The sequence below is a fragment of the Brassica napus genome, chromosome C1 (genome assembly GCF_020379485.1).
Source record: "Brassica napus cultivar Da-Ae chromosome C1, Da-Ae, whole genome shotgun sequence".
Lineage (NCBI taxonomy): Eukaryota > Viridiplantae > Streptophyta > Magnoliopsida > Brassicales > Brassicaceae > Brassica > Brassica napus.
Genome location: NC_063444.1, coordinates 10,043,884 through 10,071,850, shown reverse-complemented (window position 1 = coordinate 10,071,850; position 27,967 = coordinate 10,043,884). Strand labels below are relative to the sequence as shown.

The window sequence follows — 27,967 nt, the reverse complement described above, 5'->3', positions numbered from 1 at the left end:
CTTTTTTAATTATTTTATTTTTTTATATCTAGGGTATTGGTGTCATTTTACCTATTAAATAAAATATTTTGGTCATTTTTCTCATTGTGGTCTATTTTTGTGACCAAAACTTGAAAATGGTCTATTTAGGAGAATTGCCCCAGTAACATCTATAATATTATTTGAGAAGTGAATTTGCTTAGTTATCATCTTCTCCATGATTTTAAAGAATTTTGATTATTTATTATGTTTTAGTAATGTTTATTTGAGAAGTGAATTTGCTCAGTCATCTTCTCCATGATTTTAAGTAATTTTGATTATTTATCATGTTTTAGTAATTTTTAGCTGAATCAGTAGTTCATTAATTTGGATAATATTATTATTTTAAATTAAGTATCAGTAAGTGTTAGGATATAATCTATAATATAGATCAAGATTATCTATATTTTTGAGTAATTTTTTATATTACAGTTAAATAATAGTATAAATAGAATATGTAAGTGATATTTATCGTAATCTATCTTATATTATAACAATATGCGAATGCTAATACATAAAAGATATAGTTAACTAATATTATATATGATTAATATTTGTTGTAATCTATTTTATCTACATTATTATTTGCAAAGTGATTTTTCGCATTCGAGCTCTCACGTTAAAAATTAGAACGGTTAAATCATTGTACCCTTAATGAATAATTATCTTAGACATTAGTTAATCATAAAATATTTACAATAAAAATAAAAATTAACCAAAAAAAGAAACATATTATAAAAAAAAAAAAATTAGTGTATATTCCAATGTTCCCGTTGATGCAATAGTGTTATACATATTTTAATGGTTTATTTTATGAACTTATATTATCAAGATAAACATGTTGTTACAGCTTTTATTTTCAATATGTTCTTACAAACATCATTTTTTATTCCTTCTGTTGTTAAGTTTAAAAAACAAAGATGTGTAGTTATATATTAATGAAAAATAAAATTTTGTAAATAATTCATTACATAATTAATTAAAACGAATTTTATATAAATAATATTAAATTTATAAGTTATATTAGGTAATTTATTATAAATTATATAATAAATTTTTCAAAATAAAATATATTTTTAAAAATAAGTTAATTATTATATATTGTATTATTATCTAGAAATAATATTTTTAAAATTATGATGTAAAAAAGTATAATTAAAATTAATTGAGAAAAAAACATTTGAATAAGGATATTTTAAAAATATTTTTAATATGTGAGTGGTTTAAAAATTTAATACAATAATATATATATTGATGAAATTTCATATATTATCATACTGGTTTTTGAATTAATAAATCATAAACTAATAAGTTTTCATAAAAAAATTATCTCTGCATATGCGGACAAAACACCTAGTCTATGATGAATAGTTTAAATATGGGATACATATAATATATTTATATTTTACAAACTAAAAATTAATGATACTAAATTAGTTTTTAAAAATATATATTTTAGTAAAAAAAGCATTTTACTAAATTAGTTTTTAAATAAGAGACTTGCAATGGACCACACTAATATATCCATCTATTAATAAAGTCTCTTAAACTCACTTTTCCTACTAAAAATTATTAAAAAAGCTTAAAAATCCCTAAATGTCTCTTAGGATGCTCTTATACAAACATATTGACCTACTTTAACAAGACTGTAAAGTAATATTTTGTTTTGTTTATTATTTTATTTTTCTCTTTATCCAAGAAAAAAAAAACAGCATTGCTGACAGCTACGTCCAGCTAGAGAATGCCTTCAAAGTTCATAACTTTAGACCATGTTTATCTCTAAGAAAACTAATGGGTTTCTTAAATATTTTTTTTGTCTAAAAAAAAAAAAATTAAAAGCAAACTAATTGCAGACTGTCACGAATCAGTAGGGTCCGTGAACAGTATGAAAAATTCACTAAAATCGGTTTTTAATTAATAGTTTTTATAATCGATCGTTAAAAATTTTGTGGGAATTCACGCATTAAGAACTTCACTAAAAACCCCAGATAAACATGCTCTCGTACTATCAACTATCCATCCGAAAGATTTCAATCATAACTATAGTTTTAGGTGCCGACGTTTTTCGTGCGTTCTAAACTTTATATAAAAAATGAGAGGTAAATAAATGTAGGTAGCTCCTCTGTTGATCCGATGTATTCTCTAATATAAGGACAATTCACACAATAGAATAGACTATATGTCCAGTTAATAAAACAATGTATATTATAGTTGCAAAAAAAAAAAAAACAATGTATATTTGGCTTATTTTATTTCAGTGTATATAACTGTAGTGGGGGCTACATCAACATCTCCGTATGGGTAAGCACATAAGACATGTCGCAATTCATTTGTGCGACACGTTTGCACTCATTGCAAGCGGTCCAACTATCTTGTCTACTAAAACCGACACGTGACCTAATCTGAAACCAACAATACTTGTCAGATTAAGACCGAACTCGACGAGTTTGTTGCTGGATTAGAGAGTGAATGGCTGAAGCGTGACGATGGAGACCGACGAACTTAAGTACCAAAATCTGCATGTGGTGCCTCATTTTTTTTTTGTAACTCAACTTTCAACTTTCATTTAACCTTCTTTCTATGTCATTCCTATCTTTAAATTTTAACCAACTTGGCTCTACAGAATATAACTTAGGAACATTAGACATGTAACTAAAAGTCTCCTTCGCTATCCTGTCAGCAGCTTTATTACCTCCTCTTGGACTAAACTGCACTGCAACTTCAGGTATTTGAGACAGAAGATGAGATATAACCTGCATCGTTGGCTAAAGAATGGGCCAGACTGTCTCCTCTTCATTTAGCATCTTTGCAATAGTCGAAGAGTCAGTTTCAAAGATCACTCTCTTGTACCCAAACCTCACCAAAGTCTCAGCTGCCCATTTCAAAGCCTCCACTTATGTCACAATACTCGACCCTAACCTTTGAATCGCTCTTGCTCCCACCCAAATTAGCTTCCCATTGTTGCCTCGACAGATCCAACCAAGTCCACAGTTCTCTCTGTCCTTGTGCCACGCACCATCAGTGTTACACTTGAGCCAATTTATCGGAGGTGGCTTCCATTTCTGAATCGGATTCACACTTTTGGGTCCTACTTGCAGTCTTCTTTTCAACCTTACATTTTTCACCCCTCTCCCTTTCTCTCCATCCCTCTGCGTCCTCTCTTGCTTTTGGAGAATGCTCATCGCCTCATACTCTTTCCCTTAGAATATAAAATCATTTCTATTCTTCCATAATCTCCACAAAATCCAAGGGCCTGTGTCGGCTTGAACATCCTCTTTAGGATACTCTTTCTCCAGATTCAGAACATGAAACAAATTAGAGTAGAGTGAGTTATCTAAGATACCTCCTGGAGGCGTGGGAATTGAGGATAGGGCCCAGACCAGTCTCGCCAACGGACATTGGAATAGAACGTGGTTTATTTTTTCTGTCCCGTGAGCACATCTTAGGCACTGCCCATCTCTAGCCATGTGTTTTTTTTTCATGTTCTCCGCAACATGTAGTGAGTTTGAGATACACTTCCACAGAAAATGATGTACCTTCGGGCTTGCTTTGGATTTCCACGCCAACTGATAAAGAAAGTCAAAGCTAGGTTGATTCATCATCGTTGGCTCACGGCGCTTCCCCACCTCATTGCACTGAACCCAATACTTTGATTTCACCGAGTAGTGGCATGTCTTGGTGTAGTTCCAAACATATACATCTTTACTCTTTGGTCCACCAATCTGTACCCTCTCGATGAGGTGTCTTTCCTGTGGTGGGACGATTCTCTCCACTTTTTCTCTATTCCACTCACGTCCTTGGTTCTGAAGAAGCTCACAAACTCTCATGTCTTTATGAACTCCTCTCCTACTATCTGCTATGTCGCAACGCATTACTCTAGCCTCTCTTGCTGGGTTTTGTTGTACCCAATGATCCTGCCATATCTTAGCTGTTTCCCCATTTCCAATCAGCATTTTTGCTCCCTGACAGATAAAAGGTTGTGATGCGTGTATGTTTCGCCAAGCATATGACGGTTTTGATCCCAGACTTGCATTCAAAGGGTTTGATTTCGTAAAATATCGGCCTTTAAACACTCTAGCCAGTAGGGAGTCTTTTAACCTCAACATCCTCCAGAGTTGCTTCCCCAATAAGGCTATGTTGAAAGCTTCAGATCTCTGAAACCTAGACCACCTTCATACTTTGGTTTGCTGAGCTTGTCCCAACTTCTCCAGTGAATGCCCTTTGAATCCTTATTGTTTCTCCACCAAAAGTGAGACATAATTGAGAGGATCTTTCTGCATACTGTTTTGGGGAGAAGGAAGCAGGACATGGTATAGGTAGGAAGAGCAAGCGCAACTGCCTTTAACACAACTTCTTTGCCTGCTGAGGAAAGGAACCGGGTCTGCCAACCTTGCACCCTTTCACTCAATCTCTCCTTAAGATAGTTCAGAATCGATACCTTAGAGCCTCCAAAGGATTCGGGTAACCCTAGGTAGATTCCTTCACCACCTTCTTGTTCGATTCCCAACTTTCTTTTGATATCTTCTTTCCTTTCTGTCGGGAAATTCTTCCTAAAGTAGATGCTCGACTTCTGGTAATTTATTCGCTGTCCAGATGCTACACTATACTCCTTCAGGATCTGAGACAAATTATTCAACTCTTCTTCATTACATTTGCAGTATAACATACTATCATCCGCATATAGCAGGTGCGAGATTGTTGGAGCCGTTCTTGCCACTTTGTGCCCTGTGATTTGTCCTTGCTTCTCTGCGTTACACAACTTTTGTACCAACATCTCTGTACATATTACAAAGAGATATGGGGCAGGGGATCTCCCTGTCTTAAGCCTCTTGTAGGCCGTATATCACCGTATGAAGTGCCATTAATAAGAACATGGTACTGTGCTAAAGTAACACATGCCATTATAAGCTTGCACCAGTCCTCCGAGAAGCCAAGAGTTCGCATTGCATCTTTTAGAAATGGCCACTCCACTCGGTCGTATGCCTTTGAGATGTCCGTCTTCACAGCAATAAATTCTTCGGAGCACTTGTTATTCGAGTTCAGAGCGTGTAATAACTCATGTGCCACGAGGATATTGTCGGAGATTATTCTACCTTGAACAAAAGCTGCTTGTGTTTCCGACACTACCTGAGGTAGGATTTTCTTTAGGCGTGTGGAGAGGAGTTTGGAGATGATCTTGAAGGCTACATTACAAAAGCTTATCGGTCTGAAGTCTGTGAGTCTATTAGCGTTCAGCTTCTTTGGTACAAGACATATGTTCGTCTTGTTTATTCCTTCCTCTAGCTGTCCCGATCGGAAGAACTCCTGGACCATCTTAGTTATATCATCTCCTGCCGTCTCCCAGAAGTGCTGAAAGAAAAAACCACTCATACCATACGGGCCTGGACACTTATGAGGGTTCATTTCAAACACTGCTCTCCGCACCTCCTCCACTGAGACCTCTTTCAACAGCTCGTCATTTTGATCTGAGGTAATCTTCCCCTGCACTTCAGTTACTCCTTCCAGCCTCAGACCCACATCTTCTGAAGCAAACATGTTTTTAAAATACTTTTCTGCCACTCGCCTAAGGTCTTCCTCATCGTACCACTCAGTGCCATCTTCATCAATCAGACTGTGGATTCTGTTATGCGCTCTCCTGTTTTTTTGTTACCGCATGAAAGAACCTCGAGTTTATATCCCCTGCCTTAAGCCAGTCCAATCTGCTCTTCTGTCTCCAGAAGATTTCTTCATTGTGGTATTCCTCGTTCAGCTCTTTTCTGAGTTGGCTTAGTACCCCAGGAACATATGTTGTTTGTTGCGTCTGCAGATCAATTCTATGATGAAGATCCATTATTCTATGGGCTGAGTTTGGTTTTGCAGTCCTTTTCTAGAAAGATATTGATTTCCTGCATCCAACAATACGATTCATCAGCCCTATCTGTCCTCCTCCATGGTTACCCCAGCTCTCCTTTACTGTTTCTATGAATCCCTCTCTCCTGATTCATCTCTGATCATTCTTAATGCTTTCTTTCCTCCTCCATTCAACACCATCCATCAGATTGATGATTGGGTTATGATCTGAGCAGAACTTTTGTAAGTACTTTGCTGAGGCGCTCGGGAACATACTCGTGAAGGCTTGGTTAGCCACTGATCGATCCAATCGGCATTGAACAACATCATTATTTCTGATACCAGACCAAGATAATTTGTAGCCTTTGTGTTGAATCTCCCACAAACCACAATTTTTTAGCATCTGTCTGAATTTAGATCCCTCTTCTTCTGTTTTTTCTACTCCTCCTACTTTCTCAGACTGGTCGAGAATCTCGTTAAAATCTCCTGTAACAAACCAGGGCTCAAACTATTTATCTTGCCATTTCACCTTTAGGTCCATAAGCCTGTTGCTCGCTTGGATTAGCTCAATTTTGCAAGAATCCTTCCACATAACTGCCAAACCTCCACTTCGACCTACTGGTTCCACCGTACGAAGACCGGTATATCCTAACTTTTTCACCACTCCTTCTAAGTAACCTCTTCTATTTTTTCTTTCACTGAGGAATAAGATCTCAGGAACATACACCCGATGTAGTTCTTGTAGATGTCGAACTGTAGGGGTATTCTCCAACCCCTGACAGTTCCAACTCATTATCCTCATATTGATTTTGAAGGGTTGGAATTAATCATCAACCCTTCTTCCAAATTTTTTCCACTACCCAACACTATCCGCTGCGCAGAACAGTTGGGAGTGCTTGCTGCCATAAGAGCAGAATGATTTAAAATACTTGTCCTCCTATCACCAGAACTTTTCTTATGCGAACCTAGCCTCTCAAAGATATATGGGTTCGTATCTTCAACTTCCGCACTGACTTTAGCCGTTTTAGGAAGTCTCTCATCACTCCAACTGAGTCTTCTTCTCTTCTGCCCACTAGGTCCAACCACTCTCCTTTTTTACCAGAGGAGGATGAAGGCTCTTTTCTACCCAATCTTTCAAACACTGAAGGGGTTTCCACTTCATCAATATGAGCTCCTTCTACTATCTCACCGCCTATTGCTTCAGTGCTTTCTTTCTCTCCCAGCCTGCAGAAAACAGATGGAGCAGTCTGACTAGCTCCAGAGGATCCGCCTGTGTTGCCCCTTCCTATGAACGGGCTTCTTCTGCTTCTTGGACCGGAGGTTTCCCCTCTGCTTTTGGAACTTCCAGCTCCTCTCTGCTCAAAGGTTTGGACTTCTTTGGGGATCCACTTTTAAGAATTACCTCCCCTAATGCCTTTGCCTTTCCTGCCAGTGATAACTCTGAGCTCCTGGGAACCCGAGCTTCTTGGGGTCTGTTCTGAACTGGTTATGTTGCCTCTGCCAGACCCTGCTGCAGTACTCGAGCTTCTGGCTATAACTACGCATCTTTGGTGTGTACCTGTAGGGGGTACATTTTGTTTTCCTCTTCCACTCTCAAAACTGCCTCCTCCATCCCTTCTTCTTGATGTTGGGGGTTCTGCAGCTAGCCCCTCTTGTAGTGGACAGTATAGTCGATCGTGTGTTAGTCTTTTGCACATAAAGCACACCTTTATCAGTTTTTCATACTCCAACTCCGTAGGAACCACCTCTCCTGATTTGAATCGAGCAATTCTTCTGAACTGTAGAGGTTCCTTCGTGTTTATCCACACCTGAGCTCTAACATATTCCACAGATGAGGAGTTTTTAGCGTGAAGCTCTACCTTCTCCACTTTCCCCAAGGGACCCAACAGAAACTCAATCGCCTGCTTCTTGAGTAGGTGCACTGGAATCCCCCTGATTATGATCAAAAATGGGATTTTACATAGGAAGTCAGGCCCTGGAGTTGGAGACCACTGGTCGAGAGAAACAATCCACCCGTTTACAAACCATGGCCCTCTAGTCAGTACATGATGGAGATCTCTTTCGTTTTGGAAGAAGAACTAGACTCTGTCTTCTCCAACTCCTCTACCTCGAACACTGTCTTCCAGTCTCCAAATAGGAGGAAGAGCTTTAACCAAGCCATATACTTTATGGACCACCGGATTTAGACATCGTACAATCACACTCATGGTGTTCTCCTCAATGAGGTAATTGTTCTCCAAGTCTGGGATGTCTACCAACTCTCCTTCCTCAAGTAACTCGATCTCTTTGAATTCCTCCATGAGCGACCCTTCCTTCTTATTTCTGGGTCGATTCATCCTTGGATTATCTCCCTATCACTCGTCGTTTCCAACAGCAATCGTAACCGAAGCCACGCAGGCTCAATGAGATCCTCCTAATCTCTAAATCGCAAGATTAGACAAATCAGGTTTTGGAGAAATCTCTACCTAGGCGTTGTCTTCCCGAGTTTGATTTCACCTCAGATCTCCAGAAACCTCCATATACAACCACAGGTCCGAGCTTTCTTGTAGTTGAATGAGGGCGAGGACTCAGCTTTTCAGATCTGAGAATAAGAAATCTGATTTTTTTTGAAAACCCTAGTCCCTTTCGAATCGTCCTTTTCTCTCTCTCTATCCTCTCATGTTTCTTAATGGTTTCAAATAGTCTGCATGTGGTGCCTCATTGTTTTGTCTTTTCTTTCCTTTTTATTTTGCCTCAATTATTTGCGTTCTTATTAAAATTAATTTTATTAATCAAATTCTATCGCTCTAATGAAGTTTTCTTCTTCGTTTTAGCCATGAATCCAACGAAATATGTATGATCATCCTCCATCTGCCTCACTGATGTGGTATTAGTATATGATTGATTGGATATAATAAGAAGAGCAATAATTTAGTTTGCCACACCTTAAACTTTTGTGTTACAAAACTCGTATAACCATGCTTACAATGATCTCTATATGGATAAGAAAAGAAAACAACCAATATGAAATAATAATCTAATTGAACTGTTCGATTTACGTATATACATACGCGTTCTCATGTATATATACATACGCGTTATCATGTATATAACATTGAGAAATGCAATATTTGATAATTAGACTTTTTCAAAATAAATATATTTGATAATTAGAACATGAATTTGCATATTGATGGGTGGACCAAACAAAAATAAATATAGTGTTGGATCAGACTTTTAGTTACTGGCAAACTGTCCGAGTGGGGACGATGTCGTTCCATCATTAGTCATTTTTACTCACTCGATCCTTGAAAGAAAGAAAAGGGGATTAGGTTTTCTTTCTCAAATCGATCGATTATCAGAACACCCTCTAACAGATTTTTCAATACCAAACCTTCTTAACTCAATCTTGACCTCTGGGTTATTAATTTGTCTCAAAATAAGATTTGTTTGCATAATAGAAGATCCGAAATAAACACCTTTTTTTTATAAGGCCTTAAAAATCTACATGACATGATCTCATGTCGGTATCATGAGATGATTAAAAATATAGAACACAAATTTTAAACTACAAAATATTTATAAGGTATATTGAAATACTAAGTATACTAGATTAAGATCCGCGTCTTGCGAAGAATGAATATTGTATATAGATACTATTTTATGTATTATTATTTATTTATGTTTTTATACTTATATTAAATTAGTGAGAGGCCAGTGATTATTATATATAAAACTAAGTTGGTGCAGACATATAAATCAAAATAATAATTGTTGTTTAAAATTAGTTTATGGTAAATAAATCAAAATAATAATTTTTATCTTTTATATTATTTATAATTAAATTTAAATTGATATCAACATTGATGTATAGTATATTTTATTAATATGACTATTTATTAAATAAAATATTTCTATTCACATGGTTTTATGATCATTTGTATTTATAAAAAAATCGAAACTTTATAACAAAATTTTTAATATGAAACTTTTAATATTTTTTTACTAATTTGTAATCATTTTTACAAATTCAATGAAAATTTTGAAACTAAAATATTAAATTCTTAGTACTTTTTCAATAAAATTTTTGAAATTTAAATATTTATACATTTTATATAATATATAATTTAATTTAAACGATATTAATATAAATAAACATATATATATATATATATCTTGTTATAATTTTATGAATATTTTATGATTAATTTATATTCGTTTTAAAAAATTCAAAATATAACATATATAGAAAAATCGGTTTTTTATTATTTGGTTAATTTATTGTCTAATTTAATTAAATAATAATAATATAACAAAATCATAGAGGATGTATAAATTATTATAAAATCTTCATTATTTAAAATCATTAATTATTATATATATTTTGATTAGATTAGGTAATTCCGTATGTTCGATTTAAGGAAATAATGAAGAATATTTTTATATTAATAATTAATTATATGTTTAGGTTAATGTAAAGTATATTATATGTTTAGATAGACCAGCTTATTTTTCTAAGGATTTTGAAACTGATTCTCGTGATGACGTGTGTCATGGTTCAAATATTGTAATGCTTCTCTTTTAATATATAGGAGATATATATATATATATATATTTAATCTAATATTTATTAAATAAGACATCTTACTCATATAATTTTATGAACGTTTGTATTTTTTTATATATTAAAATTAAATTAAAGATCACAAATTTTCAAAGTAAGATTTTTTAAAAGTTTATTAATTTATATTCGTTTTAAAAAATTCAAAATATAACGTATATAGAAATTTTTTTTTTTATTAATTGGTTAATTTTATTGTCTAATTTATTTTAATAATATTAATATAAAAGAAAAATGATAGAGGATGTATAAAGTTTTATCAAATTTTTATTATTTGAAATCATTAATTATCATATATATTTTGACCAGATTAGGTAACTCTGTTTGTTCTATTTAGGAAAATAATAAAGAATATTTTATATTAATAATTAATTATATGATTAGTTTAATAAAAAACATATTATATGTTTAGATGGACCAACTTATTTTCCTAAAGATTTTGAAATTGATTCTCATGATGACACGTGTCATGGTTCAAAGGTTGTAATGTTCTCTTTTAATATATAGGGGATAAGCTAAAATATGATACATAATTAAACTTAAATAACATTAAGGTATTGTTTTTAATATAAATATTTATTAAATAATGCTTTATATTTGTATGGTTTTATTATCATTTATTTTAATAATATAAAAATAAAATAATGCTATAGAAAAATAAATTATTGTCAATTTTTTATTATTTAACATAATTGATATGTGTATTTTTAAAACCATATTAGTAATTATATTTATAATTTTTATTTTTTTTTAAAATAAGATCTTTGATAAGTTACTAATTAACTTTATGATTAAATAAAAATAACATCACCATAGTAAAAATGTAACAATAGCACCCTGAATCGATAGCATTTTCTGGTTCATGCTGTAATTTGTTGTTTTTCATCCATTCTAATAACTTGAATTTCTCTTGATCAGAAAGGACATTTAAATAATTTTCTTCTCTCGTATGAATACTGTTATATTCATACCACTTGTTCACTTCGGTGTTTGAAAACTCGTTGATTATTTTGGATCCCTGAAACATATTTAACAGCACACATCAACATTTTAAAGATATTTTTAAAATTGACAAAAAAAATATAAATATGTAAAAGTCACTTACATCAACCCATACGAATTGGAGTTTATTCTCAGACGCCCCTATGACCTTTGAAAAATTCTAACTTCTCCTATCAATAAAATATAATTTGTTTTCTATTTTTTTTTTTAATACGAAAACGTGTTAAATACATCTATAACCCTAACTAAATCAGATAATTACGTAATCCAACCACCCAAACCCGACCCACCCAAACACATACAGGTATAACCCAGTTTATAAACTTAAACGATGCGTTTCAGTTTCCTCTCTCGTCTCTCCCTTTCTCTCGTGCTCTCCCCTCTCTCCTTTTGATTCCCAAAGCCGACGACAAAGAGACTTTTGTCTTCTCTCCAACAAAAACCTTAAATCGAGACTCATTGTTTCTTCTCCTTTCTTCTTTTTCCTCTGTTTTAATCAAGACTCTCGAATCGACATTCTTCATCTTTGTAAGTAATTTCTTAACCTTGATTTCGCTTTGTTTGATATTTATGTCAGATAAAAATTGGGGGAAATTGGAGATTAATTTGAGTGAATGAATGGTTTTGAGATTACATAAAGTAATTATTCTGGATTGTGCATGAATGTGTGTTGTTTGTGTTATTTTTGGATGTTCAGATGAAGGAGATAATGGCAGGCAAGCATGGAAGAAAAAAACCGACTCAGAAGAAAAGTGGGAACTCCACAAGTGCCCGAGAAAACGTTGCTCCTGTTGTAGAAGAGCATGTGGAAGAGCAATCCGACGGGAACAATAGTGATGATCTCTCTCCTGATCTGTGTGAACCCTCTGAGGTATAATATATATTCTTTTGGTTTTACTAGAAAAGGAGAAGTAAAAATCATGGTTAAGTTTTACTGATGTTGCTATTGCATATAAAGTAATTGAGTTGTTTTGATTAACATTTTGTACAGGAAATAAAGGGCCGGAAAAGAAATAATCGATCTAGTATATCCGGTGGAGTCTCCACTAGAACTAGAGCTAGAAAGGCGGTCTCAGATGGGAATGAGCCGGTTGGAGAAGATGTAGTCCATGAAGAGAGTACTCAAGTGAGAGAAAAGACTGCAGTTTCGCTCTCACTTGATTTTGAAAGTGAAGACATGTCTGCTGTATCATCTAAGGTAATTTTTTGCATTTATATTAATCATTGTTACTGAGAAAGTATAATAGTTTTAGTAGTAATGAATGTCTAATACATATATATTATGGTTGCATGCAAGGCAACCACCGCAGCCCCTTGAATTTTATTTCAAGAGCACGGAGTTTACGAAGACTTGCAAGATTCAAACCACGTGCTCTGTGAAGGACACAGTTGACGTGATTAAGAAGCTTAAGGAGGAGGTTAAATGGTTCACAAGCCATCCTCAGTTTCTTTATTTCTTCCACATGCCTTCTGAAAAATACTTGAAGCTCCAAGCAATGTGGATGTTATTGATGCGCACCATTCGTACTGAAGAAGAAGAAGATGTTGCATGGTTTGCCGTGAATGGTGTGCCCATCCGCTATTCTATGAGGGAGCATGCCCTCATCTCTGGCTTAGACTGCCATGAGTATCCGAGGAAGTATTTGAAGCTCGGGGGTACAAAGTTTGTGGATTGTTACTTTGGTGGACTAAAGAAGATCACCATAACAGATGTGGAGCATAAGTTGTTGTCTATGAAGACGGCGTGTAATGATAGATTGAAGATGGCTGTTTTGTTCTTTCTTGGTCGGGTTATCAGAGGACAGGCAAAGGATACCGGACCAGTAGACCCGTTCATCTTAAGGATTGTGGAAGATTTGGAAGCTTGCAAAACATTTCTTTGGGATCGTCTAACATTTGAGGATGCAATAAATAACATCAAGCATATGATGGAGCTTTTGAAGGGTGAAGTGCACCCGGCATGCGGCTTTCCTGGATTTGTAATTCCATTACAGGTAAAGCATACAATTTAGTAAAATATTAGTTGTTTTATAACCGGAGATCTGATACTGTGACAATATTTGGGTAGGTTTTGGCTTTTGAGTGTATTTCTAAGCTAGAAAAAAAGATTTAGACTCTCTGCAGACAGCCCCTGTGAAGATTGTCCTAGGATGTGCAAGAGCCGGTTTACCAAGAGTAGCATGAAGGGTTATCCTTTAGAAGATATATATGCTGCTCTTGGAAAAACAAAGGTATATGTATATATACTTTTTAGTAGAAACTAGAAGAATATAAACTGATCTTACTGATTGTTATTTTTTTTCAGGTTATTAACAGAGTGTTGGTTCCAACTCTGGGTGAGGAAACTTTGTTGGCTTGCATCATTGATGAGGAGCCAGAGTGTTATCCTGAGGGTAGCGCAAGTGATACATGGAACCACTGGTTAGTTGTGAAGGAGAAGAAAATTTGGTGGAAAGAACTTTATGAGCAAGATACTGGTGCACGAGTGTTTACAAAGGAGAAAGACAAAGAAAAGGTGACGTTTGTAGAAGGAGAGGATTTTGGCGTTTATGGATAAAGGATTTTCTGGTGTTTTGTCATCGGTGGAGCCAAAGTTGGAAGTTATGGACTGGAGGATGAGTAAACTTGAAAGGAATCAGCGACTGTTGAGAAGCAGGGCTAAGAAAATAGAAGATAGGTTAACTTCTATTGAGAGAAAAGGAAATGAGGCTGAGGAGAACAATTATGGTGAATATATGGATTTTGGACAGTGGGATAATATGGATTGTGGTAGACCTGAAGGGTTGGATAAAACGGTTGCTGAGGAAAATTATGATAGAGCTAAAGGAAAAGATAGAGACACTGGTGAGGAAGAAAATGAAGAGAACACGACAGATAAAAGGCTGAGCAAGAGACTGAACAAGAGGCTGAGGAAGAGCAAAAGGCTGAGTAAGAAGCTGAGGAAGAGCAAGGGAAAGAGGTCCAAGAGAAGCAGCAGCCGCGTGAAGATGGTGAGAAAGAGGTGAGGAAGAGCAAGAGAAAGAGGTCCAAGATAGTGAGAAAGAAGCCGAGAAAGAACCACGTGGTAGGACTAAGGCAGTAGCCGCAGGGAAACTAGTCCATACACCACCAGAGAAATTTTTTCAGTTTGCGAGACCCAGTGAGGAAGAGGAACTCGCAAGGTTGAAGGAGAGATGTGTAGTACAAGCTGAAAAATTGTGGAGGCAAATTGAGGAAGAGGAAAGTGATGAGAAATCTGTGGAGAGTTTCGCTGAGGAAGAAGTAGAAAAGACACAAGAAAATGTTGAGAAATTGGTAGAAGAACCTGAAAAAACAGTGGAAGAGGTGGAAAAAACCACCGAGGAAGAAGCCACGCATGTGATATACACTGAATAAGAAAAGCAAAGCTGGTACATGGTTGTTTACAATGGCAGTGAGGAGGAAAGTCCGACCAAGGAAGCAGCCACACCTGCAAAAAAGAAAACTAAAGCTGAGAAAAAGAAAGTTGATGGTGCACCTAAGAAGAGAGGCAGGCCGAAGAAGACTGTTGTTACATTGAAGCCATGTACGCCGCTGCCGGAGAAAAGAAAAGGTGAACCATCACGGTGGGTGCAGTCTCTTTTCACTTAGGGAAAGACTGATGAGCTAGAAGTGCCAAAGAAGAAGCTTAAAACAAAGGCCTAAAATGTTTATGTTATGTATGTATTATTCAAGTTAGGATGTTATGTTTCTGCCTAAAATGCTTCTCTTGAACTTGTTAGGATATTATGTTTCTGTCTAAAATGATTCTCTTGAACTTGTTAGAATGTTATGTTTCTGCTTTTGGATGTTATGTTATGTTTCTGGTTGTGGTATGTTTTGGTATGTTTTTGGAAAACATGTGTGATAACTCGAAATTACAGGGGAAACTCTGCTAAAATTTTGAAAAAATACTTCAAAATTTTGGAAAAATACTCCAATTGATAAAATAATTAAAAATTGTTTACATGTAAAATGCAACTCACATGTAAAACGTGCATGGATAAAAAGTGTACATGTAAAACGTGCAGCTGTCATATATTTTGATATTATATTTTGATTACACTTAGTAATTCTTGGTAAGCTTCAAGGACTTAGTAATACTACCTTAAACATAGTAATATTTCGAGAATTTTTACGTTTATCTAGTAAAACCATGAGAAAATGTGCTTTTTAGTAGTAAAACCGATGCTTTTGCACTATGCTTATCATTAAATAAGACATTTTCATCAAATATTTGCCAGGAATACATATTTTTTTAGATTTTCCTTACTATGGCCTAACCATTCACACACTAACAATAAAAATTAAGAGAGTTTTTTGGAAAACTGAAAAGGTTTTTCTTAAACTGTTGAAATAATCATTAAAATAGTCTTAGTATATATCTACAAGGTAACTAGTCTACGAATTAATAATAATCATGAAAATATATTGGTTCTAAATACTAAACATAAATATTGCTACTAATACATATGTAGTCCAAATAACACTTAGTAATACTAGTAACCATAGTAGTCCGAATAACACATAATAAAACTAGTAATCCTAGTAGTCCGAATAAAACATAATAAAACCAGTAATCCTAGTAGTCAAAATAAAACATAATAAAACCAGTAATCCTAGTAGTCCAAATAACACATAGTTATATTAGTATTCCTATTAGTCCAAATAACACAATCAAACACCTGAACCCGAAGCACTTCCACATTCAAAATATGCTGCCATACCTTCTCCTCTGGCTCTGCCCGTGCCTCTGGCTCTCCCTCTGCCACTCTCTCTGCCTCTTTTTCCTATTCCACGAGATTCTCCTGCTGATGGAAACCTTGTTTGTCGTAGTCTTCCTTTCTTGACATCATAATCCGGAGGAAGTACTTTCAGTGCTCTAACTTCTTCTGGTATAACCCAATCAGACATATGAGGAACATGATATATTGTCCTGTGATAAGCCAAAGCCCATAGCTCAACCCAAATACTCAGATAGATGGAGTTTCCTTCCCGCTTTATCAGTCATGAATGTGGAGGCAGCTACAGCATGAACACATGAGTATTTGTCTTTATCAAATTGCTCACAGCTGTAAGTCAACATAGCCATATCAACAGTATAAACCTTCCCATCACTACTTTTTAAACTGTACTCAAGATGGAAATTGTTTAACTCATCAACCTCAAAAAACCCTCCATCAACACATCTTTTGGACATTTTCGTTTCCACAATAGGCACAAGCTTTAGTGTAGGTGGTATCTCAGCTTCCTCTTTCCTATGTTTGTTAAACCATTCAGCCATTTTTGCAATGATAACATCAAACATTGGTATCAAGGTGAACTTTCTTGCTTTCTTAATTACACCATTAAAAGATTCCACTGAATTGGTGGTGTCAACGTTGTACCTATCTCCTTCAAAGTAACATCTAGTCCATTTCCTCTCTTCAACATTTTTAACAAGATACTCCGCTGTAGAAGGATACCTTCTGCGAAAAGCATCATAAAGGTTCAAGAACTCAACCACTGTATAAGAGTGTGCACACTCCATAAACTTAAATGCACAAGTGTCTCTGTGGTTACGGACGTGGCCTTTAACATTTTGAGACAAATGCCATATACAATACCCATGAGCGGCCTGAGGGAAAACTACACCTACTGCATTGATCAACCTTTTGTTTCTATCTGAAAGAAATACCAATCCCGGTTCATCTCCTATCACTGATTTCAAATGTTCCATAAACCACATCCAACTATCATTTTTTTCACCATATGCGACACCGAAAGCAATTGGGTAGGTGTGATGATCAGGATCCTGAGCAGCCGCAACAAGTAGAACTCCGCCATAAACATTCTTGAGGTGTGTTACATCCACAATGAGGACTTTCCTCATCGCGCTGAACCCTTCTATGCTAGCTCCCAAGGCAAAAAACAGATACTTAAATTTGTTGGCCTCATCCACTACCACACGAGTTACAGTGTCAGGATTCGTCTTTTCGAGCATGTACATGTAACTGTGTAATAAAGAAAAGCTCTCTTCTGTAGTTCCTCGCACTTCATTAGCAGCTTGTCTTCTTCCTCTCCATGCTGTTGGGTATGATACCTGCATACCAACCCTGCGATGAACCAAATCGATCAGAGTATTGGGAACTGGTGTCTCAAAACTACCAGGATAATCTTGAGCCAACATAGCCGCAATGATTTGTGGTGTGCCTCTCCTTCTATTAGGCAGTGTTATTGTCGTAACAACAGAGCATGTATGCTGCTTGATGTAACTTCTAACCGTCCAACGATCTGAGTTCACTAGCTTTGCAACTCGCACAAACCACTTGCAGCCGTCTTTTGCTCGTCGGCATTTTATCACATACCTCACTCTGTCCGACTTAATTATGTCATACTCAAAGCATTTCTGATGAGAAGCCGTCTGAATATGAACTTGTGCTTCCTCCTTAGATCTAAATTCTTGGTTTAAAACCAAATCCATACCATCATCCCGAGTCTTATAAACAACTGGTGTGACTTCAACTGATGGTCTTACTTCTGTATCTCCAAACACATGCTCATCTCTTTCAGTTAAATTCTCATGCATCTCAACGTCTTCGTAGAATGTGAGCACACCATCATTACCATCTTTCTCAGTACCATATTCATCAGTACAGTATTCACCACCACCCTCTGTATCAGGAGCCTCTCTATCAGTAGTCTCTCTATCAATAGCATCTCTATCAGTATTCTCTCTATCGGATATACCGGCATAGACCTCATTTTCATCATTATCTTCTGAAAGTTGCACTTCTTTATTCGTTTTGTATATATCATTGTTGAACTCTACATGTAGAACACTTCTACACTGCTCATGATTTACTTGCAGTAAATATCCAAACACGTCTTCATCATTCCAGATATATGATGGCTTGTTCGAATTCAACACCATTGGGAAATAACTAATCCTCGCTTCCATCTTAGATTCATCTACCTTTATCTTTCTGAAAATACGCTCAACCAAACAAGTGTATCTCACCTCCTCTACTGATTTTTTCAACACAATCGTGTGAATTTCGTCTTCTCCTTCACCATCTCCCGATATCCATTTTATTTCAGCCCCATCCTTCATATAATATCCCCCGTAATCAAAACAAATGATTGTGCATGTGAGAACCGAAATTCGCACTGTCGATTTCCGTTTAAATAAAGAAACTAGGAAAACCCTAATTTCCCAGAGGTCCCGGATATCTGCTAATACCACATGCCAAGCAAATCAGAACACAATAAGGACCACGAAGAAGTATAAAAATCGTAAGAAGAGAGCAAAGAGAAGTCTTATTCCGAATTTGCGTATGAGCGTTTACAACAAGGTATAAGCCTGAGCTCGAGAGCTGTCTGCGAGATTCCTAGTTCTAGCAACCCTAAGATGGCTAAACCTAGTTGAGTCGCAGCTCGAAATAACAAAAACGGAAAGTTGCCTAATTGCTCTAAGTGCAAAGTTTTCTCTGAAAAAGTTCCTCCCCATGCCTCTCGCCTATGACCTCTTATATACTGGCTCCAAGGTCGGTTTACTCTTTTCCTCTTCTGCCCTTAAGCCGCCATAGCATAAAAATGGAGATATTTCATTCTTTCCGATCTTCGTAATTATTTTCAAAATTTCGTATTTATCCGCGGAAACTTGACATTTATCTTCTCTTGCGAACCAAGCGTAAACCGACAAACGGTTTACGGGCTGTTGGTTAAGAAATTGTAAGTTGGGCCTCGAGTCATGTCTTAGGTCCCTTTGGGCCGTCTTTCGACTCGAAGCGTTTATTATGGCTTCTTTCGATAAAGAATGAACTTTCCGCGGTTTTTTACGGTAAAGTTTGATTGATAATCTTAGAAATGGCGGGGTACGTGAGATGGGTTCGCTATGGTATTCGGGAGATAGCATCGAAGGGTAGACAAGAATGCATGGACTGATGTCGTATCAACGTTTCGGAAGAGCTCGGTCGCTACGTAGCGACCAAACTTTGGTTCAAGCTCGGTCGCTACGTAGCGACCGAGCAAACGCTCGGTCGCTAAGTAGCGACCGAGCAGAATGGACGTTTGGTCGCAACGTAGCGACTGAGCTTTGGCTCGAATTCGATCGCTACGTAGCGACCGAGCGGAGCACGTGTTTGGTCGTTGCGTAACGATCCTTCTCGGGCTCTTGTCCGATGATTCGCGTTTCTTCCGCAAAGATTTTCGTAAAGAAGAATCTATTTCGAAAAAGTATTTGGCGAAGAATTTTTCTTCTCCGGGGATTTGGACGTTAACTTCGTCGTAACCGTTTTCGACCCAACAGTTAGCCCCCCAGCTCATTGGGAACGTGGATTTCTAGCGAGGTCCCAATGCGCGGTATGGCGTGTTCGGACGAGATTGGTGTATTTGGGCGAAGTTTGTGTCCAAAAGTCCGCAAGGAAATAGTAATTTCTCATGCCTATAAGAAGGGAAGTAATTTCTTCACAATCTTCACACTTACTCATTCTCATAGAGAGGTTTTTCTTGAAAAGTTCTTTCCCTTTTTTCTTTATCACTTCCTTCCTGATTTTAAAAGAAAAACACGAGACGTCGAGTAAGAAGAGGAGTTCGAAGAAAGGATCCTTGCCCGCGAACGTTTATGAGGAGCTTCGAGTGCCGAAGATGGAATTCGTTCCTCATTCGGTAGACCCAGCCGAGAACGAGGCATGGTGGGTGGCGTGTTACGGTTCGATCACGTCTCCCAAAGAAAAATCATTCCCGGTCATGAACCATCGCCCGGTGGAGGCAGGTGCGCCGAGTAGGAGTACTAGTGAATTCCTCGAGGTTATGCGGTCGTTCTACCATATTTCGAACGCGGTGGAATTCATGGTTCCTTGTCAAGGAGAATGCGCTAGTAGTCCCCCAGAGGGCTTCTTTACTTGTTACGAGGCATTCGTAGTGCATTGCCGTTTGTGGTTCCCGATCCCCGAGATCATCGTCCGTGTGTTGGATCGTTTCGGGGTGGCGATAAGCCAACTGAATCCTCTTAGCATCCAGCACCTCATAGGGATCCTGGTCCTGAGCTGCGAGCATGGTCTCTCTCTCACCGTTGATCATTTCAAAGCGCTTCTTCGATTACAGATCATCCGGGACACGGACACGTACAGGCTAGTTCCTCGGAACTTCATGTCAGTGGTAAAGGGGTTCGCTTCTAACTTCAACTCGTGGAGGAAGTTTTTCCTCTTCGTCCGTGTAGACGCGGCGTCCGTTGAGGAGAGTTGTATCTCACTGTTTTGGAGGTTGCCGAACGATCATCCTTTTATCAACCCTCTTCCTTTGTTTCCTGAGGCCATTATTGCGATGAGGGAACTGCTCAGGAACAGTCCTTTTTTCTGGACTTCCTTTACGCCGAAGAGAGTTCGAAAGGCGCCGAGTTTTGCGCATTCTGGTCCTGCTTTGGCCGGAGAAGCAAGGAGTGATTCTGAACCTGAAGACCAACGTCCCAACGCTGCTCCCACGATTGTGACGGGGCCAAACTCTTCAAAGGGGAAAGATATTGATCTCGGCGACCTAGAGTTTTCGGTGGACGACTGCATGCTTCCAGGATGGGATCTGAACCTTGCTTTCGGCGATGGAAGCGGTACGAGCGAGGTCCCTATTCTGTACTTCGATGATTTCTTCGCTGGTCTTCCATCGGGCTTTGACGCTCCTCAGGCCACGAGCGAGTCAGGGAGGCCGAAAGTCGTTGCGGAAGGATCTCGTATAATTAACGGGGTATAAACTTTAAGAATTCTGACGATCGTTATTATTATTATTTGCTTATAACGTGTCAATCGGTTTTATAGGGTTTGAACTTGCTTGGATTGGCCATCGATGCGAGCCATAGAGAGGCCATGATCTATCGCTTTAAGGCGGAGAAGGCGGAAAAGGATCTTGCTCGCATGCGAGACGAGATGCTATCGCGAGGCGCTCAACTTGCTCGTGATCATGCCAGGGCTGTTCGTAGGGCGGAACGGAAGGGCAAGAGGGAAATCGTCGAGGTGATGAAGACTCACACTTCTCAATTCTAGGTTGAGTACGGAAATCTCAGGGGCGCTTTCAACTCGCTGGGCGACTTCCGTGAGTGTCGCGGCTCCGTCGGGAGTCTTTGGAAGACGCAGGAAGATGACTACGTTTTCGAAAGGGATATGGAGTTAATGAAGGGTGGCATGAAGGATCATGCTCACGCTGAGGCGACCATTCTTCCGATCGATGGGAAGATTCAGAGATTCTGGGATCCCAATCCGGTTTCCCCTGATACCGTAGAAACTATGACTGATTTTGCCGGTGACGACGAGGAAGTGAACTTTCCCGCGGATGCATTCGAAGCCTCCTTGTCCGGGAGTTTTAACTTTGATCTGTGAGGGTTTTAATGGGTTTTTCCCTTTATATAGTATTTAGCGGTCGAGTTTGGCCTTTGTTCATGTATGTCTGGCCGAGTATGGCTTTCGAACTTTGTACGGGCCTATTTTGGCCGTTTTTGTCGAGATTGGCCGTTGGTGGCTTTGAACCCCTACCGCTATGCGGTTTATGTAATGGATGTTTGTTTGAGTTACTTTGTTTAGAGTGGGTTTGAAGTGAACATGAGTTGTCGTCTCATATTTATCTTCGTTGAGGCGTTCAATCTGTTAGTTCGTTCGAGACGTGAGTTTTCGTAAAAATTATTTACGATTTTTCGGAAACGTTGAGATATGAACGAAGAGAAGTGTTTTAGGAATCTCGTATCGTTTAGATATCTTGTCTTTGAGATGTTTGAGACCAATGCGATGAGTTTAGAGCAAGACCTTGGTTTACTCTCGGTTTTAAGGTTTGTGCGGTGACTAGCCGGCTATCGGTTTTCCTGTTGCGATTTCTACCTGATTTGTACCGATTAGAAGTCTGCGATAGGTTCTCCGCTTATACGACTTATATGGTACGAATCGAGCATCTTTCCAGAGACAATTTTTAAGCCAACTGGAAGTGCTAGACCAAAATTTCTGATTTTTTTTGTAGCGCGCTTTCGTCCTTGTGTTGGACGTTTGAAGATCAAAAGAGTGATCAGATTGCGTTTGTTTAAGACGGCTGATGTGTTCGTCGAGGCCAATCAACGAACGGAGTGTAAAATTTGTAGTGGTCGCGTTCGGACAATTTGTTCGTATCATCTCGATTTTTAACTTGGCGATGTCTCGTAGTTATTTCGAAGACTACACATATATTTTTGGTGCTGAAGTGAGATTGTTTTGCGATTTTGTCTTTTTAAATAGAGCAACGCATATTTCGAAAAATTTTTCGAAATCTCTATAGAATTCGATTACAATAACGCATCTTTTCCTATGTGGGAGTATACGAGTATACACACCCACTCCCCCCCCCCCTTTTTGGAGAGGGGGATAGCTGAACTCGTCCTTCGACGAGCTGCCTACGTACCCCTTTCGAGGACCAAGCCATCTCATAGTTCTGTTTTATGCCGCGAGCGCTTTCACTCGGCGGTTGTCGCCGTGCTGACCGCCTTGATCGAGATGATCGTGGCAAGGTCAATGTTCTCTTCCGGATGTTCCAGTTGAGTTGTAGTGTCGGCTTCGGACTCATGTTGAGTTTCGACACCCGAAGCGTCTGCGTCGGCAGACGATGTGAAATCGTCTTCTCTTGAAACGTTGTTGGTCAAAGATTTATCGATCTTCGTGCGTTTGTGATTTACCGTTGCAGAGGTTGTCATCTGTCTTAACTTGTGTTCTGCGAGGAAGCACAGTCGCGACTGTTTCTGACATCCCCAGATAGTTGCGATTCCGTTTGGGGTCGGGAATTTGACGCCCAGGTGGTACGTCGATGGAACGGCTTGCATAGCGTTGAGCCACGAGATTCCCATGATCACATTGTAGATGGCAGGATGATCAACTACCGCGAACTCTACGACTTTTGTGAGGGTCATCGATACTTCGCCAGAAAAGCATGTGAGCGGTTTCGGAGTTGGAGTTACTTCTCCGAGTTTAATGCTCATCCGATTGAGAGTGTCGCGGAAGATTACATTAACCGTGCTTCCCGTGTCAATGAGTACTCTTCCGACATCCAGATCTCGTATGACGAGGTCTATGACGAGCGAGTCGCAGTGAGGCTGATCGATCATGCCGGCTTCCTCCTTTGTGAAGGTGATTGAGCAATTCTGATCGTCTCGGGTAGGAGACCATGTAGGCCTGTTCGCGCTTGACTCCGCCTTCCGCTGGTAAGCCTTGATGGCCGAAACCGTATCGTTGCAGAATTGCGATCCTCCGATGATCATGTTGACTCTACGACGATTGTTATCGTTCCCTTGGTTTAAAACCAAATCCATACCATCATCCTGAGTCTTATAAACACTGGTGTGACTTCAACTGTTGGTCTTACTTCTGTATCTCCAAACACATGCTCATCTCTTTCGGTTAAATTCTCATGCATCTCAACGTCTTCGTAGAATGTGAGCACACCATCATTACCATCTTTCTCAGTACCATATTCATCAGTACCGTATTCACCACCACCCTCTGTATCAGGAGCCTCTCTATCAGTAGCCTCTCTATCAATAGCATCTCTATCAGTAGTCTCTCTATCGGATAGACCGGCATAGGCATCATTTTCATCATTATCTTCTGAAAGTTGCACTTTTTTATCCATTTTGTATATATCATTGCTGAACTCCACATGTTGAAAACTTCTACACTGCTCATGATTTACTTGCAGTAAATATCCAAACACTTCTTCGGGGATTTGGACGTTAACTTCGTCGTAACCGTTTTCGATCCCAACAGTGCAATGCGGATTTTGCATTTTTCCTGAAATAAAATAGAATTATCATAAAAATTATCAATATTAAGGCAAAGATTTCATTCTCACACCCTACAGTCTTCTCTTACTAATACTAGTTCTTTCAAATCTACAAACATAGTAATACCCTAATACTAGTAGAACTTGTAAACATAGTAATATCAGTAATACCAGTAAAACCATTTTTTCTTAGTAAAACTAGTTATCTTTGTAATACCCAGAAATTGTCCTTCCACTAACTAATAAACTTTTAAAGACGAATTTGTTCAGATATTTACTCAATCTTAATGAGATTAAAAGAAATTAAACAAATAAAAATCATCAAAAACAAACTTAAATATATCTCCATCCAAAACTCGTAAACATAGTTTCATGAAACCTTACATTTTTAACATTACCCATCATATACACTACATTTAAATGATATTTTTTAAAACATTTAATCAGAAAAGTACATAAAATATGCCTAAAATCAATTAACACAGTATTCAAAATCGTCCTTAAAATCTCAATTTTTTCATGAAATCTTATATTTTAACATTATCCTTGATATACATTATATTTAAATGATATTTCTTAAAAGATTCATCAAAAACGGACTTTAAATACATGTTTTAGAAGCTTCAAAATCGCCTATGGAGAATGACGAAGAAGAGCTGTACGTACGAGGAGCAGTGGGAGAGTAAAGACACGTGGGGCCTTCTCCAATTTCATTGGTTAAGGTTGTTTGTGAGCCATGATGGTGGTTGATTTATTTAATTCAAAATATAAATGTTTATGAGGTGGAAGATATATAATAAATAAATGGAAGGTTAGTTTAGGGTTTGCAAATACAAAAGGGTATCGAGAATAGAGAGGGGATATGAATAATATATATTTTTCAATAAGGGCGTCTGAGAATAAAGTCATACGAATTCAGCTGGTTTATGCTTTGAAGATGTCTCATTATGCCATGTGGTGAAATCCTTTTGAAATTAAAATGAGTATTTGGTTTAGAGAAATTGATGGAGCATTGAAACGTGAGCTTTCTAAACTTGTAGGCAAACAATTATAAAAATGTAACACTTTTTCATGAGATGGCCACGTATATTTGAGTGACTTCATAGAATAGGCTGCAAGAAGTTTTTTTTGTGAACAATCGTTTATACAGGATTAGGGGTAGTTTTTTTGCTGACGTTTTACATGATTAGGGATATACGCGACTAACGTTATATTTTTAAACTATCGTGTATATAAGATGCTCTAGAATTCTTTTAAATTGTATTTAGAAGGCATATACAACTGCCATATAGGATGGAGATATTTTTAATTTTTACAAAATTCAGGTTATAACTATTTAAAAGATCTTCAATTAATATATATGGATAGAGTAACTCAATTATAGACTAACTTTTTTTACAATGGTAATTGGTATTACTCTATAATAAAACAACTCTATTATATAGTAATTCATTTTACTATATAATAGAGTAATACTATTGAAACAAAAGTTGCTCTAGTATAGAGTAATACTATTTTACATCAATTTTAACTTACCCTCCTTTTATCTCGTATCCAACTTTTTTTTTTGAACGAATGTGTAATAAAAGATTATTTTACATAAAATTTTCTTATTTTGAGCTATATTTCTAACTTTGTAGGAAATGAAAGTTGAAATGAAAATGAATAAATAATTAAAGAAGGTTCTAAGTATCATCCTCGATCCTCTCTCTTGATTTTCTTATCCTCTTTCTCTCTAGTGACCAAACATCTCCGTTCTCTGTTTTCGACCGACGATCATGGGCTCTCACAGCCACGACGTCAGTCTGATCTTGATTCTCTTCATTTTCCGTTTCGTTTCTTCGTTCGAAGCTTACGAAGTTTTCAAAATTGGATCTTCATCTTGGTTTTCCGATCTCGTTTTGGTGGCAAGGCTTCTAACGTTTTTGGCTCTCTCAGAGACATGCATTTTCTTTTATGAAGAACGAAGAAACGAAACGAAAGATGAAGAGAATCAAGATCCGACCGACGATGTGGTTGTGAGGGCCCACGATCATCGGTCGGAAACAGAGAACGGAGATGCTTGGTCGCTGCAAACAGTTTTCAAAATTGGATCTTCATCTTGTTTTCCCGATCTCGTTTTGGTGGCAAGGCTTCTAACGTTTTTGGCTCTCTTGAAGACATGCATGTTCTTTGATGAAGAACGAAGAAACGAAACGAAAGATGAAGACGACGTGGCTGTGAGAGCCCACGATCGTCGGTCGGAAACAGAGAATGAAGATGCTTGGTCACTACAAACAGTTTTCAAAATCGGATCTTCATCTTGGTTTCCCGATTTCGTTTTGGTGGCAAGGCTTCTAACGTTTTTCTCTCTCTCGGAGACATGCATGTTCTTTGATGATCCAGTTTCGTTGGTCTCTCTCTTTGCCGTTTGGATCTGTTGGTGTTTCAAAGGTTCGCTTTTGTCCATCGCTCTGATCCAGTTTCTTGATCTGGGATGTGGTGTCCTCATGGCTAGGACTATCCATCTTCTTCTGAAGGAGTAGAGGCTTCGGCCATTCAAGCATCTTGGTGGTGGTCATCGAATGGTAAAAATATGAAAGTGGTCGTTCGTCTTCCTTGGTTTATTCACATCATCTTTTGGCTCGTGGCTTCTTCTCATTAAGGGGCAATATAATGAGTTTCGTGGCTTAAACCGAAATAATGTTCGCCTAAAGATGCTATCAGTCTTATCTCTCTCAACCGTAGTTAACTCGCTTTCTAGGGTGTCTTGCTTTTGGATTTAGATCTGTATTTTGTTTACTCTGTTTTGCTGTTTAGATCTTTTGGTTTCCGGGGATATGTTATGATCCGTCGGTTTAGCCTCCAGGAAAAACTTATATTTTCTCTGGCTTTGGAGTCTGGAGATTTCCATAACTTGCCTGCTTTGTGTATGATCTTGTGTAAGCTCATGTTGTAAATCTTTGGAATGAATATAATCAAGTGTTAAAAAAAAGTATTCATCCTCGAGCCAAACCAAGTTGCTAGACCATCTTTATACCCTCTGTTGTTTTGATGGCAGATTGCGCTGAGTCTGTTCCTTATTGTTATGTCAAGGTGTTTTTCAAGTCTGACGGGTGGTGAAGGAGTTTTTCCATGATGGCTATTGTTCCTTTCACGCCAATAACAATGAACCGTAGCTTGGAAAACATATATGATAATGAAGAGTTACCCTGCTGGTTGTTGAATATTTTATGAGTGCTGTCATGATATTCCAGTCCATAGTGTAGTCATGACCAAACATTCCTGTAACATCCCGGGCCCGGCCCAAAAGGAAACTCAAGTGCAGGAGGCCCAAGGAGAAGAAACCCTAGACATAACCCCTCCCATTGCTTATAAAAGGAGAAGTTTCCCTAGGGTTCAGCCACAAGAGAGACAGCAAGCGAAGCCCTGCCTGAGCAGAACCCCGCCGCCGCCTCCGCCTCAAGCCGCCGCCGCTCCATCTCCGGCGAAGCCAGCCACCAGCCGCCCGCGAAGCCCTAGCCGCTGCAACCGAGCTCCTAGCCGCCGCCTCCTTGATTCAGTTTCGTGCAAGCAACTGAGATCTGAACCCTAAAGGTAAAACTAAGATCTCTAGCTCTAAGTCATTGGAAAATGACAGATTCTAAACCCATCTCTCTCTTGTGTGAATCCGATTCTCAAATCAGATCTCGAGAAGTGACTGTTCCCCAAACCTAGATCCAGATCTACTTCTGCAAAAAGCTATGGTGAGGACTTGGCTGTGAACTTGCCTCATGTTGA

At 37.9% G+C, this 27,967-nt stretch overlaps 2 protein-coding genes across 2 annotated transcripts; one reads left to right on the top strand and one right to left on the bottom strand.

The window, feature by feature from the left end:
- Positions 1-2,912: 2,912 nt before the first annotated feature.
- Positions 2,913-3,971, bottom strand: LOC125579784. The gene is made up of 2 exons (XM_048743631.1): positions 3,272-3,971; positions 2,913-3,217 (listed from the first exon to the last, which is right to left on the bottom strand). Exons 1-2 carry the CDS (start codon positions 3,969-3,971, stop codon positions 2,913-2,915), a joined length of 1,005 nt encoding a protein of 334 aa, XP_048599588.1.
- A 10,081-nt stretch (positions 3,972-14,052) lies between these two features.
- On the top strand, positions 14,053-14,824 carry LOC106363831 (protein pxr1-like). Its single transcript, XM_013803510.2, has 2 exons — positions 14,053-14,450; positions 14,518-14,824. The coding sequence occupies exons 1-2, from the start codon at positions 14,053-14,055 to the stop codon at positions 14,822-14,824; spliced, it is 705 nt and encodes a 234-aa protein (XP_013658964.1).
- Positions 14,825-27,967: the final 13,143 nt, after the last annotated feature.

Coding starts and splice junctions, on each gene's coding strand:
- LOC125579784 (XM_048743631.1), bottom strand. CDS start 3,971: ATGCTGATTGGAAATGGGGAAACAGCTAAGATATGGCAGGATCATTGG. Junction 3,218..3,271: donor GGATGTTCAAGCCGACACAG/GCCCTTGGATTT, acceptor TTATATTCTAAG/GGAAAGAGTATGAGGCGATG.
- LOC106363831 (XM_013803510.2), top strand. CDS start 14,053: ATGGACTGGAGGATGAGTAAACTTGAAAGGAATCAGCGACTGTTGAGA. Junction 14,451..14,517: donor GTGAAGATGGTGAGAAAGAG/GTGAGGAAGAGC, acceptor ACCACGTGGTAG/GACTAAGGCAGTAGCCGCAG.